At 41.9% G+C, this 14,888-nt stretch overlaps 1 protein-coding gene across 5 annotated transcripts in view; it reads left to right on the top strand.

Moving 5' to 3' along the window:
* CASK (calcium/calmodulin dependent serine protein kinase) overlaps positions 1–4,018 on the top strand; it is a 196,164-nt gene extending 192,146 nt beyond the window's left edge. For all 5 annotated transcript variants that reach the window (XM_042866613.1, XM_042866616.1, XM_042866615.1 and 2 more), the window contains one exon: positions 2,584–4,018. In XM_042866613.1, coding sequence (XP_042722547.1) covers positions 2,584–2,760 — 177 coding nt within the window. In that variant the 3' untranslated portion in view covers positions 2,761–4,018. The remainder of the gene's footprint in view (positions 1–2,583) is intronic.
* Positions 4,019–14,888: the final 10,870 nt, after the last annotated feature.

Here is a 14,888-nt window from a genome sequence, read left to right as displayed (position 1 = left end):
TCTACTATTAGAGCTGCGCATCTGAACATCATGGTAAAAGTCAAAGCAAAGACCTGGTCTTAAAGGTAATTATCTTGAGATGCTTTAGCCTACTACAGAACGCATAAAATACTTCAGTAATCAAGGATCACACAATGGGAATTAATTAGGAAGCAAAATATTATGCTTAATTACTGAATGTGGGATTACGTTATAAGCAATTCTTCAAAGCACAAGACCTATTTGAATCATATAGGAAATCTCAGAAATCTCACCTATTTCATCACAAAGAAGATTTAAATGATGTCATTAGTTTGGTAAAAGAGAAAGAGCAGAGAGCATATCACGGAACAGCTGAGTAGTTCCTCCCTCCTCTAGTTGTTTTCTATCTTCCTGTTCAGCAGCAAAGAGGAATTATTAACAGGCTCCAGTCATTTTATTCAGTTATTCATTAAGCAATGTGTAACTTCTTTCTCCTTTCCAATAGCTAAAATATAATTTTTTCTGAAGAAAATTTTCTCAATTTCTATTGAAATTGAGGAATTTTCGTCTCTTTGAACAAGATTAGCAAATTCTTTGTAAGTTGTTCACAGCTTTACGAGGAAATACAAGTAATTTGTTAACCTGTGCTTTGACTCATAAAATGGCAACTGTTGTTCTCTTTAGTTCTAAGGGAAAAAAAAAAACAACAACCCTCAAAGAGAGAGGAGGCTGAAAACATCACTGGCAGCCATTACACATGTGCGAGGGATGTCATGGATGACAGTCTTGTTTCACTCCTTTCTGTCCCTGATTTGCTGGAGATTCAAATAGGATTATGAAAGCAGACTGAAGACTAATAATAGGGAAGAAAAATCTCTTCCAGATAATGAACACCCTCCAACTGGTCCCGTATGTCATACGGGAGAACTGACAGTAGAAGAAGAGGCAGACATTCTGCTCCCTTCTGTGAAATTAATGAAGTTGTAGCCACTTGTTCGTCTGTCTTCACCTATCTAAACATTTTGGTAAATATCTTGGCACTATTGAGAGCACAGCGATTATTCTTCTTGAGAATATTCTAGGATCTTCACTGTCAAGACTTAATTAAGAAATTTTAAGGAAATTGACAAGAACAGCACGCTGCTTTTTTCTACAGAAGTGCCAAGCTTTGCTATAGGTGCATGATGCTGCATAAAAGGAGCATGCCCTATATAGAAGTGTGTGGGAGAAATATTTGGCTGACCTTGAATGAGGTCTTAAGTGATTATCAGATGGAGGCCACATTCACACCCCAACTGGGGCTGCAGCTTCAGAAAGAAGCAGAACTGTAACTTGGCTCAGAAGACATCCTCCGGAAGCGGTTGGTTTCATGGTGCTGGGGAAGGAGAACTGTCTCAACACAGGTTATTCCCAGAGGATCTGAAAGCCGCCATTTCACAGCAAAATGTTGCTATAGCTACAAATGCTTGGGAAGTTCAAACAAAACACGCACACACAAAAAAGCAAGGTGTGGAAGGGGTATCTCATACTAGGTGGATACAATTCCATTCCCAAAATAATTTCTTGTGAAGCCAGCTATAGACACTGTTTCTGTACTTCTTACAGCCAAGAACTGTTTCAACAGGCTGTTCAACTGGCTGTATCCCAGTTGACTGAGCAAGTAGGGTGACAATATAGGATGACTAGTACAGCAGGAGTCTGTGCTGTTCATACAGGGCTTAATTCCATTTTGACTCCAAACGTGGGAAGGTAAGGAATTCATGTGGCCATTTCAAAGTTCCTAAAAGCAGGAAATTATTCTTTTAATTTAGTAGGGAATTTGCAGGAAGGGAATTCAGGTGTATAACACAATCACTGCAGGACCCTAGAGGAAAGCCTTCTGCAGTCTCAGAAATGCAGGCCCAGCAAGCAAGCCCACTATGATAGCACTGCTAGCTACAGAGAATTAGGCATTGCACGTACCAAACTGGCAGGAGCTAATCCCTTAAGAAATGGACACAAAACCAGGGAAAGTACTGACCCTGAGGTGGCTGACCCTTCTCAAGTGTGAACTGTGGGATTGGGTCTTCAGTACAACATGCTGAGAGATACCAGATGTGATATAGGAAATACTGAAATAGGAACTGCTGGGCAACATGGAGTGAGAACTTCCTCATCCGCAAATGGTGGTTGAAGAAAGTAAACCCAGAAGACTGATGTTGAACAGTGAATTGTTACCAAAACTGGGAATGGCTGATACTTGACAAAATACCCTGTCCTGTTTCTTGTGCTCTTACCTGGACATAGGCCACGTAGCTTGAATTTGTGCACTTTGTTTAACTCACGTATGGTCTCTTTAGCTCCATATTGTGCTGCTTCTATTAGCTTTCATCCTTGCCTTTTTAGTTCTAGACTTGTCTTTTGTCTCAAGTAACGTCAATAAATGACTTGTGTTTGAATGTCAGTTTCAAGACAGAAATTGTGTAATTTCTTACTTGTAATTTCCAGAGAATTAGGCAGGGTCTCTAGAGCACTTATGCTTTTTTGACTGCTTTCTTTGTAAACAACAGCTAGAAAACTGTCATAAAGTAGAGGAAACGATCCAACTTACCTCTCCCATTTCCTTTTCTCATCATTGACTAGGATGAATCTCTTCAGCGCCTGCAAAAGGAGTCTGAAATCTTACAGAGAACATATGCACACTACTTTGACCTAACAATTATCAACAATGAAATTGATGAAACAATCAGGCACCTGGAGGAAGCCATTGAGCTCGTTTGTACAGCGTCGCAGTGGGTGCCGGTCTCCTGGGTCTATTAGGCCACTCGTGAGATCATTGGAAAAGCCTGGCGTTACTGGGAACCACCTCATACATGGAAAACCTCTTCGTTATTGACCTTGTGTCAGCAGGTCTTGGCCCCTAGAGACTACCTAGATGTAGTGTGACCTAAATTTATAATTATTGTCATGTCCTAATAGATAGGAGGAGGGGAAAAAAAAAAAAATTAAACGCTAATTTAAAGAGACAGTATCTTTTTTTTTTAATCATTTCTCCTAAACTTTAATAAAGTGTATCTTTAAATGTATGTATTATTCAGTCCTTTGGAATGTTATATTTTTGGAAATCATAGCTTTTTATTTCAAGGGCCCCTAAAAACTGCACAAAATAGATGCTGCTTTCTATAATCTATTTTAATAGTAATAATAATATGATTCTGTTACCTTAACTTGGGGGTGGAACACTACATTCTTTTTAGAGTCTGATCTTATGGATCGGAATACTTTCCTTTATTTATTTGAAATAATTAGTCTAGTGGTTACGAAACAAATTCATAAATTTTAAAGGCCTTTTTTCGCTTTTTTTTTTTTTTTTTTTTTTTTTTTTTTAGGGTAGCATTTTTAAGTACTTTTGTGTAACATCCAGCTAATGTGATACTGTCTCTTTGAAGAACTCTGTAAAACTTCTTTTAGAAATTTGAAATTGGGTCTTGACTCTTAATGCATGTGGACAGTCGCAAGCGTTCATGCCGTTGGTGTATCTGTGTTGAAAAAAAAAACTGTAATCTACAGCAAAGTACATTCCGTTCATGGGAAAATGTACCCAAGGGAATAAAGTGAAATATTATTCTGACTAAGTTGTAAACCTATGCACATCCCTTGCATTTTGGGCAACTTTATAAAAAAAAAAAGAAAAAAAAAGAAAACTGATTTTTATTAATAATAATCATGTAGTGAAATGTGTTTGTAATTTTGTCTCAATTTAATTTGTTGTAAGGTGGGAGGGGGCAATTACTGGTTTCACCATTTCAGATCTGTGTTGTCTGAGAGTATTAACGTTTTAATTAAGTTTAAGCAGAGAAATGCTGATTTTTAATATGTATGTAATTGTTTAAAAATGCACACATTTTAAAAGAAAATACTGTGCAATGAAGAAACCAGTTTAGGCATTGCGATAAACTTGACTATTCCAAAAGACTCATCTAAAACAGCCCTGTAAATTCCTTCAAAATGGTAATTGACGCTACAGTCTGACCAAGTTTTTTTATTTTAAATATACTTCCTTTTATGTGTTCAACAACCAAATGCTTTTGGGTCCTTCATTTCATTGCAGGGAGTTCCAAGAACAAATCAGTGCCTCTTGCAGCGAGAAAAGGTTTCTTGAAGCCTGTTCAGTGAAGGTCCTGGCAAAGGAGCACTGGGGCTCTGGTTAGCCTTTCCGAGCACAGCTTAGAATCAGAGCAGAGCCAAGGAAGAAAAAAGTAATTAAATGTGCTGAGCTTATGTTTTGTTTCCCTTCTTCATGCCCTCACCAGCCCAGATGGTTTACGTTTTTCCTGAAAATGCTTAACAGAAGCAAGCATTTCAGCTTCTTTCTAGGTGTCAGAAACGTTCCTTACCATGGTTTGTGTTAAAAGCTCTGTTGGCTGTGCTGTTTTACAGTATGAAGTTCAGCATTTACGTTAAAATTACACAGTGTTCTCAAAGGATTTGTCCTTAAGTTGAACTATGAGCTGTATTTATCCGTAGGCTGTTTCAGTTGTGTGGGACCACATTTCCTGTAATCAAAATTTTTCTGTCATCAGAAAATATTCTCACTTTATCATCAGGGCAATAATCATCAAGTGCAAAAGCTGCTCATTTTCTTCTGCCTATTGCTGCAGGTCAGGTGGCCAAATCTATTCTTCTTGTAAAGCTCCAGCCAAAACCAGGCAGCTTGTTTCCTTTGTGCAGCCCTCACAGCACAGCTGGCAGCGTGCAAGACAGCAGGGAGCTCCATCCATAGCTTTACTCTGATGCAGAGCTCATTTATGCCATGACTGGAGCCCTAGTCCCAAAACGAGTACCGTAACCACAACCCTTGAGTGTACAGCGTGTGGAGGACTGGAAGCAAAACAGTGAGAAATGGTCTGTGTAGGCCAGGCATAAGGAAGCCAGACAACAAGAGGGAACCAATCAGACTGATAGATAGCAGCTGCTCACCTGTTCTGAATTTAGCCCCTCTAAAAGGTACAAGCTGTGTACTGTGTTGAGCATAAAAAATAATTTTTCAAGTAGTCTTGTGTCATTTTAGTTCTGGATGCATCCTAGGAGGTGTTCTTGTAGGTCAACTGTTGCAGTGCTAGCACTGCCCGCTAACTCAACTCGTCCAGGTGATGGCAACCACTTCTTATCCCAGTGAAGTACAAAGACGAGAAGACCTACTGAAAGCCGTGCGGTGGAGAAATACAAACTTACCTGGTAAGCACTGGTATTTGACTTCAGTGACACATTCTTCATCTCAACTGTTTATGACACTAAACAAGTAAGGTAAATGTGATAACTGGGATTCAGCTCACCATAAATGTTTTGACTGCAAACTTTTGGCTCTGTTCATGTGAATTTCTTGAAGATTCTGTATATCCAGTCTGTAAGAAAAGAAAACTCATAAAGCCCCTGAGGGTGCTTCTGCCTTATGTAGATGACATGAGCAGTGATTGAATAGAATTAGTATACTTTTCTTCTCCTAAGTGGAGCTACTATTCAATTAATATTACACTGTAAAAAGACTACCTTGGAAATCTTTGTGCCTTCAATTCCCACTGTATAGCCTTTTATCAAGAAACAAAAACTAGAATCACAGAATCACAGAATGGCCAGGGTTGGAAGGGACCTCAAGGATCATGAATCTCCAAGCCCCCTGCCACATGCAGGGCCACCAACCTCCCCATTTAATACCAGACCAGGCTGCCCAGGGCCCCATCCAGCCTGGCCTTGAACACCTCCAGGGACGGGGCATCCACAACCTCTCTGGGCAGCCTGTTCCAGCACCTCACCCCTTTCAGAGCAAAGAACTTCTCCCTGACATCCAACATAAATCTTCCCTCTTCAACTTAAAACCATTTCCCCTTGTCTTGCCATTATCTACCCTTGTAAAGAGTTGACTCCCCTCCTGTTTGTAGGCTCCCTTTAGGTTCTGGAAGGCTGCAGTGAGGTCACCCTGCAGCCTTCTCCAAGCTGAACAAGCCCAGCTCCCTCAGCCTGTCTTTGTAGGGATGTGCTTCAGCTCTCTGATCATCTTTGTGGCTTTCCTCTGAACCTTCTCTAACCAGTTCCTTGTCTTTCCTGTACTGGGGGCCCCAGACCTGGACACAGTAAGGCACATCAGATAGCATTGCTGCTTCACCAGAGACTGTTTTCCTCGTAGGATCATTAGACAGCAAGAGATTCACTTAGGATGCACGCAGGCAGCCCAGCCATACAGCCCCTGAGCTCCTTGAGGCAGTTTCAGCACCATTATAGACAACATAGAGCAAGTCCACAGTGCTTCAGTTTGCCCTACCCACACTTCCCAGCTTCCTGCCCAAACCCTGTTGGTGCATCTGGGTTATTTCTGTGGTAAATAGAAGACAAAAAGCTGCTACAAATTCAGCAGGAAGTTTTGCTCATATAGGGAAGTCATGAAGGTGCAGAACTGATGTTAGAATCTCTTTTTCCATCTCCCAACCAGAGAAGGGCCTCCAAGTGTTGTAAATATCACTGCATAATTTAGAGTGCCTCTTGGACTTCTCTGAATTTATGCTGCCTGTGACCTCAGGAACAGCCCTGGGATTGGAAAGAAAGAAGTATTTCTGTCTGCCCCTTTTATACTTCATTGTTGTACAGGAGCTCATAGATTTGTGAAGAAAATTTGATCTTACCAGTATGCTTCCTCAATCTGACCAATGCCTGTGATGTCAGGGTCTTAAGTTGGTCCAATGAATGTTCATTAACCTCTGCTTCCCTCAACACAGTAAAAGTACACTAGGTTATTTAATGTCTCAGAGTGGTATGATTCTTATATTGAAATGGTAACAATTCAGATGATGCTGGCCACTGCCATGCAGCCTCTAGCATCTACCTGTTGAAAATCAGAGGGGCATTTTTGATCTCACCAATAAAACTTTATTGTTCCATCTTTTTATTTAATTTTGGTCAAGAAAGATGCAGCACTACCAGGTTCTGAATGAAATGATCTCTGCTTGCTTCAGAAGCATCACAAACAAGGTTACCCACTTGATTCTGAAAGGACAAACAAGGTGAGACGTAAGAGCCTAAGCAGCATTCAGAGGGGTTGGATGTTTTGTAACTGGATACTGGAGCCACTAGGCTCACTTACAAACTGAAGTCAGTATTTCTTCATTTCTTGTTCTTAGCTCTAAGGAAATTATTTCAGAATGTCATCATTTGGAAAAGTACATAAATAATTAGTTCGTATCTGGGAGATAGAAGTGTTTCCTTTAACTGAGACCTCAGGTAATATTCTAGACAGTGAAGAAACTGATCACTTCTCATGTTGTTTTACCCTTTCAAAGAAAAAAATAAAACTGTTTGCGTATATGCACATCCATGCATTCTGTTGTATGGGAATATTAGATACAAGCAAAATAAATTTGGCCACATCTCTGTTCTTATGATTAATACATGGCTTGAACCTATACCTGTGTAGTGGAAGTTAACTGAGCTGGTAGCAGTTTGCTTTGAAGCATAATTCATCTAGAAGCTGAAACATGAGTGTTTTCCTCCACGTCCAGCCGTCCAGATGGAGACTTCTCTTCCAGTTCTTCACAAAATGGCTGTGGTAGTGGGGCAAGCCTTGAGAAAAGCAAAAGCACGATGTGGATTGTGCTGAATGTCACAGTCAGTGAAACAAGGAGTGAGCCAAATTTTAAAAGAGCAGGGACAACTCAACCCATGCCCAGATGTGCTATATGCACTGAATGTGTGGAGGAAGTTCATGCAGATGCAGGACAGCAGAATTGGGTTATTCTGGAGTTTATCTAGGGGTAAGTGAGTGGAGTGAGTGAGTGGCTTCACATTCACAAACAACACATTTTCATAGAATCATAGAATCATAGAATCACCAAGGTTGGAAAAGACCTTCAAGATCATCCAGTCCAACCGTTCACCTATTCCCAATAGCTCCCACTAAACCATGTCCCTCAACACAACATCCAGCCTTTCCTTGAACACCCCCAGGCTCGGTGACTCCACCACCTCCCTGGGCAGTCCATTCCAGAAATAGGCATTTTCCTAACATTCTTCATCTTTGTAATATTCACTATCCTTATTACAAAAGGCATTTGATGATTAATCTCTGTATTAACTAGAGGGAGGTGGGGAGAGCTTGATTAGTAAATTTGTAGAATATTTTATATTTAAAAAAATGGAGATGTTACAGTGTGCAGCAGTTTTGCAGCACATAAAACTGAATCCTAAACAATCCATCCTAGAAATTAAGGTGTTGTGTTTGTTTTTTTTGTTTTTCTTTTCTTTTTTTCCTTTTTAAACTCACTCCCTTTTCATTAAATTCAATGTCTTAGATGTCTAATAATCTCCTCACTGCGCCTTACACCCGTTTGCGTATACTGGATTAACAAAACATGTAACAAAAACAACAGCTCTGTCAAAAATATTTACATTGTCCATTAAGCAAAAGAAGATAAATTCCACTGTGTTGTTTTCTGTTGAAAATTTCCAAAATTTCTTCTTTTCATTTGACATTAGAAAAAAAAATGCATACACGTGAGCACTATAATGCATAAAAAACATATTTGTCTCAAAAGCTCGTAAGCTAGTCATGATGACTGTCCTGAAGTATTTTTCACTTATCAAAACAAGTGTTTCAGTAAAGCCATTATGGTATTTTCCTGAATGTTGCAAGAGGAAAAGGAGAGAGATCCCAGGAAAATGTCTTGTTTTTTTGAAGTAGCTTCTGCCCACATCTGCCTCCAAATGGTTTCATTGCTGGAGTCAGAGGGTTCTGCTCTGCCCATATTATCAGCATATGATCTGTGATTTTAAATCTGCAAGACCAGAGGCAGAGTGAAGAAAGCTTTTGGTTTCTTCTCTGTGTTACTCAGCTCGGTGTTTTTTCCCTGTCTGTAATTTAGAGTGCTCCACCAGTGGGATATTTATCCATCAAAGGCAATGGAGGGACTCCCAGGCATTCCAAGAAGCTTTGAATTTCATTCCAGTTTTCCAGGTTTTCGTCATTCAAACAATTAGTTTAGAAAAGGGAGATCACTGAGGGTGATCCAGACAGCATCAGAGTCTACCTAGAGTTACACAAACTCTACTCTTGGTTGCGTATGGAACCAGAAATGTAGAAAGGTTCTTGTTGCTGCTCAGAATGGACTAAATAGGGCTAAACCTATTGTTTAGCCCTGTGGCTGTTGTCTCCTGAAGGAAGGCCTGGCCTTCTCCAGGGTGGACAAATCTCAGTAGCTGCTGCACAGGGAAGTTTGCATTCTATGGGGAATGCTTTGGAGAAATCCATGAATCTGAGCACAGAGTCCCCTTGAGACCCTGGTGGTTTTCACTGGTTGATTTTGCCGTAAACACCAGCCTCTTTATATTTAAATCTTAAGTTCAGTGTTTAAAATATATGTTGCATTTGTAAAGCTTCATATGCTTTAGCATAAAATCATGTGAAGTCACACACGATTAATGGTTTTACTGCTGTAAGACTTTACGAATGTAACATAACCTGACACTGTTTTGGAAATGTATCTAGTCCAGAGCATTTGGCCAATACAATTTGTTTTGAAGGCCAGCCTGAGAAATCTCCATCCCCCTCTCTAAGCATAACTGTTGAATTCTGCTTGCTCTAGCTGTACCATGACCACCAGTACAATATGTCTGTATTGCCGTATTGTAATAAGAATATATGTAAAGTTATCTTTCAGTAGTTTAATTTTCTATATGCTTTTATATTTTTATAATTATACAACACGATGCAGGATGATGCCCCTCCTTGACTGCCAGAGCTTCCCTCAGCCTCTCCATCCACCTCCCCAGTATTCCTGTGCCTGCGAGTATGGAGAAGCTTTGCCTGCCCACGGTCCATATCCTTTCAGCTACAGGCATGTGTAACAGTTAACTTCTGTAGAGTTCCCAGTACCTATCCAGATCAAGCACGTGGAGCAAGCAATTGGCAGATCATAGAATGGTTTGGACTGGAAAGGACTTCAAAGCCCACCCACCCCAACCCCTGCTGTGGGCAGGGCTGCCTCCCACCAGCTCAGCTGCCCAGGGCCCCATCCAACCTGGCCTTGAGTGCCTCCAGGAATGGGGCACCACAGCTTCTCTGGGCAGCTGTGCCAGCACCTCACTGCCCTCTGGGGAAAGAATTTCCCCTTAGCAGCTAACCTAAATCTCCCCTCTTTTTGTTAAAACCATTCCCCCTTGTCCTATCACTGTCAGACTGTATAAGAAGTTGGTCTCCCTGCTGCTTATAAGCTCCTTTTAAGGACCAGAAGGCAGCACTGAGGTCTCCCCAGATCCTTCTCCAGGCTGTACAGCTCCCTCAGCCTTTCTTCGTAGAAGTGCTCCAGCCCTCTGATCATCTTCATGGCCTCCTCTGGACTTGCTCCAACAGCTCTAAGTCTTCCTTACGCTGGGGGCACTAGATCGGGATGCAGTACTACAAGTGGGGCCTCATGAGAGCAGAGCAGAGGTGGACAATCTCTGCCCTCTTCCTGCTGGCCACCCCTCCTTTGATGCAGCCCAGGATGCAGCTGGACTTCTGGTATCTCACCTCCTGTACCTCACTGCCTGGCTTCTACTGTCCCTCAAGCCACCCAGCTCCTGCAGTGAGCACCCAGGAGGAGCATTAGGCATTAGGTTGTGAGAAGCAGCAGTTCCTGCCCAGTGTCACACAGCTGTGCAGTGCCTGTCCACTAACCCAGGAGATGCGTGAACAAAAGCCCTCCTGAGACCTTTGCTGCCTCTGGGCTGCAGGACAGGTCAGGGCTGTGTCAGGATGAACAACCCAGGAGACCCCACACAACCACTGCTTCATGTCGTGGTCTCACACAACCACAGTGCAGCGTGCTGGGGAAGGAATGCCCTTCTAATTTTTATTAGACTCTGTATGGCTTAAAAGCTTGACCTCATTCCTACTGAAGCCAGATATCCCCCATAGTCATTTTCATAGTACACAGTCAGATCTTAGCAGTGGCTGGATGCTCATTTCTTACTTATCCTTTCAATTAGGGCAGCCGAGTGCTTTAACCAACTCAGAGACTGCTCATGTCCTGGTGCCAGGAAATTGTGGGATGAGGTAGAAGAGCTGCAGAAATGTAATCTTCTAAATGACCTGTCTGCAGTAAATAGAACTAATGATAGAAGTCCTTTTACGGTGTCTTTAACTATAGTGTGGGGCCTGTTTACAGAAACACTGAAGTGTTTCTTATATGCAACTGTATATTTATTTGGGTGCCACAGAGGAAAGAACAGCTCTTTCTGCACCTCTACACCAGGCCCATGGGGGCATGAGTAAGTCAATCAATGCAAATCAGAAATTCATCTTCAAGCACAGCCCCATTGCAGCAGGTTAACACAGGTGCCAGCAAAAGCAGCTTGAAAGAGGAGCAAGCAATTGCAGGAGGGGAAGAGATGGTTTGTGGGGTGCAGAAGAAAGACAACTTAAGTTGGTCTCTGTCACAGGTCAACTCAACCCTCCCTGTCCTGCTCTTAGAAACTGAATGAGTGCTAAATGAAATTCTCTCTTAATCCAAAAACCAAATGAGTGGGGTGTCCACACAAGCTAAAGTGTGGGATGAGGAAGTACAGTAAAACGAATTGAAGTTTTTAGGTTGGGATTCTTTGTGGAGAATATACGCTTTATGCTTTATATTAAGGCTTTAAATCAATCTTTAAAAAAGAGAGAAATTAAGAGGGAAGCATAATAAAAATCAAAGGATGTGGTGAAGGTCAAAGTGAGAAGAACTGCAGAAGTAATGAACTTTTCACATTCAAGACTAACCACAGAGTACAAGATCAGACAGGCTAACCACAGGGTCAACAAAATCAGGCTTTGGTTAAGATCTAGTGTGTTGAGAAGTGTCTGGTATTTGCCATATTTGTACTCATTTTATTTTAGAGATTGCAGTTTAGAAGACCCGTTTTGTTCCAAAAGAAGGACCACTGAGGCAGGTCTTGTGTATGGTGAGTTTCTCACCCACAGGTGATTCTTCACAATGAAAATCTAAAACTTACACAAGGCTTTGTCCAACAGTTGGCTGCTCCATGGTGTCCTTTGATACGGTTTCTTTTACACCTGACCTTTACATATTGAGATTATTTTGTTATGCTTAAACACTACCAACATGCTTTTCTTTAAAATACTACTTGTGATGCTTTTTTTTTTTTTTTTTTTTCTTAATTCATTGTCTTTGTTCCATGGGTGATCTTTTCTATAAAGCTCTTTTAAAACTCTTCTGGAGGTTTTGGCATTTACACTCACTAGATCTCAGTTCGTCAAACTCCATGGGTCTCTATCAGATTTGGGCAGCAGGCAAGAGAGGAGGGATTTATATTATCAGTGTTAACATAACAAACTCATATCTTGACTCTAATAAAGTGGGTATTTAAAAAGCTGTGTTTGATGTGACTGAAAGTGTTTTTTTTCTTAGCCAAGCCAGCCCTGTGCTATGAAGTTCTCACTAGGGCAGCAGTGACCATGGCAGGCTATTTTCTTGCAAGGCTTCATATACGGCAGTGGAGGAACAGCAGTTTTCTGCTGTTTAAACCCACTTTATCTCAGCTGATTTGGCTCCTCTTGAGTTTATGGTCACAACAATTATGAAGGAAAAACACCAATTTCAAGATCTAGTTGTTTTAAAAGCTAATAGCAAGATGTCATCAAGCCAAGAATTAACTGAATATTTAACATCCACTTCAAAACTGGCAGTGAGGCTCCAGTGTCAGCTGGAGGGCATTTTCTGCCATTCTAGCAATAGCTATCATTACACTGACTTTACAGTTATGTTCTTGCCCTGGACTTCACATCTCTTGCCAAAGCAGAAAGACACGGTAAGACTCCATGAGATAAGCAGAATAGCAAATACAACATTCTGAATAACCTTCCATCAAGAAATAGGAAAGACAAAGTATTCATTCAAAAGGCAGATCCCTTATTCATCTTGTTTTCTAATTGAGAATTTGAAAATAACTTAAAATCAGTTATGGGTTGGTATCTACCCGTACAACCAGAGAAACCAACTATTTGCTATGACCTCAGAAACAAGGCTCATGGCACAGTGAACCTGGCACTTGGAGTCCAACTCAAGCTTTCATGATGCTGGAAGTCCTCTCAGGATTTGAGTGGAAACACTTTGCTGTCCTACCTGGGAAGTTTCTGCTCCAGGCAAGGCAGACCAAAGGCAATGCTCAAGCTGAGCACACAGAGCTATGGGGATGGAGCAAGATGAAGCAGAGGGAAGGAAGGGGAAGTGTCATGCACAGATTCACAGGCTTCTGTTGGTGGAGCCAAGGGCTCACTTGCCACCTACTCCATACTGCCAGCAATGCACACTGCTGATCTCTCAAGGGCTCTGAGGCACAAGCAGGATTTCAGAGCTGGAGGGAGCAAGAGCTGCTTCAATTACTACAGGGAAGCTGAAAGCCAGTATGTGTAGCATGCACTTTCTTGGCAGCTGTAGTTGAATTGCAGACCCACAGGGAGATGCTTCCTGGGGCAAGCACTCTGGGATATACAATATGTCTAAATTATTCATGTCTAAATTCACTGGCCCAGAACTCCCACAGTGTCTCCCACAGTGTTCTCCTGGAGAAGCTGGCTGCCTATGACTTGGACAAGTACACTCTTTGCTGGGTAAAGAACAGGCTGGATGGCCAGACCCAGAGAGTACTGCTGAATGCAGTTAAATCCAACTGGCAACTGGTTATGTGTGGCGTCTTCCAAGGGTTGATATTGGGACCTGTCCTGTTCAATATCTTTAATGATGACTTGCAAGAGGTGCACCCTCAGTAAGTTTGCAGATGGCACCAAGCTGGGGGAAAGTGTCAATCTGTCTGGGGGAAGGAAGGTCCTACAGAGGGACCTGGACAGGCTGGATAGCTGGGCTGAAGCCAATGGGATGAAATTCAACAAGTCCAAGTGCTGGGTCCTGCACTTTGACCACAACAACCCCAGGCATTGCTACAGACCTGGGGCTAGTGAGTGCAAGACTATGTGGAGTAAAAAGATCTGGAGGTGTTGGTTGACTCTCAGCTGAACGTGAGCCAAGAAGGCCAACAGCATCCTGTCTTATATCAGAAATAGTATGGCCAGCAGGAGCCCTGAGATGATCACCCCTGTATTCAGCTCTGGTGATGCCACACTTTGAGTGCTGTGTTCAGTTCTGGGCTCCTCAGTACAAAGAAGACATGGAGGCCCTGATGCATGTCCAGAGTCTGAAGAGCAACAAAGGTAGTGAGGCATCTATAGCACAGGTCTTATATCTATAGCAGCTGAGGGAGCTGGAATTGTTCAGTACGGAGAAGAGGAGGCTTGCGGGAGACCTTATCATTCTCTATAACCACCTGAAGGGAGGCTGTGGCAAGGTGAGGGTCAGCCTCTTCTTCCAGGTATCAGAAATAGGATGAGAAGGAATGGCATCAAGTTTCACCAGGGGAGGTTCAGGTTGGATATTAGGAACAAAATATTCTCTGAAAGAGTGGTGAGACATTGGAACAGAGGTGGTTGAGTCATGGTCCCTGTAAGTGTTCATAGCTGTGTAAATGTTGTACTGAGGGACATGGTGAGTGGAGAATATTGGTGACTGATGGACGGTTGGACTAGATCTTGGAAGTCTTTTCCAAACTTGGTGATTGTATGATCCTCTGATTCTATAATTCTGTGGTCATGCTGCAGTGTATCACAGACACTCTCCTTGTCCTTTACTTCACCGAGGAATCTCTGCCATTTTCAGGCATTTCACATTCAGCTCTAATCTATCTATCTGCCATTCTTGCACATAAAGAAGCATATTTGAAGCAATAATTAACTTGAAAGCCATACTCTTTCAATTACACAGTAAGACAATCCTCAGCTCTAATGCATTTCAGCAGAGAAAATGAAAGCATGGGTCATAAAACAACTCACTCATCGAACAGCCATCCTATAGGAAGTGAAACATGACCTT

This window comes from Lagopus leucura, unplaced genomic scaffold (assembly GCF_019238085.1).
Source record: "Lagopus leucura isolate 7727_CA_CO unplaced genomic scaffold, USGS_WTPT01 Super-Scaffold_100001, whole genome shotgun sequence".
In the NCBI taxonomy this organism is placed as follows: domain Eukaryota; kingdom Metazoa; phylum Chordata; class Aves; order Galliformes; family Phasianidae; genus Lagopus; species Lagopus leucura.
Note: the sequence above shows the minus strand (reverse complement) of the source record. Positions and strands in the feature narration are given on the sequence as shown.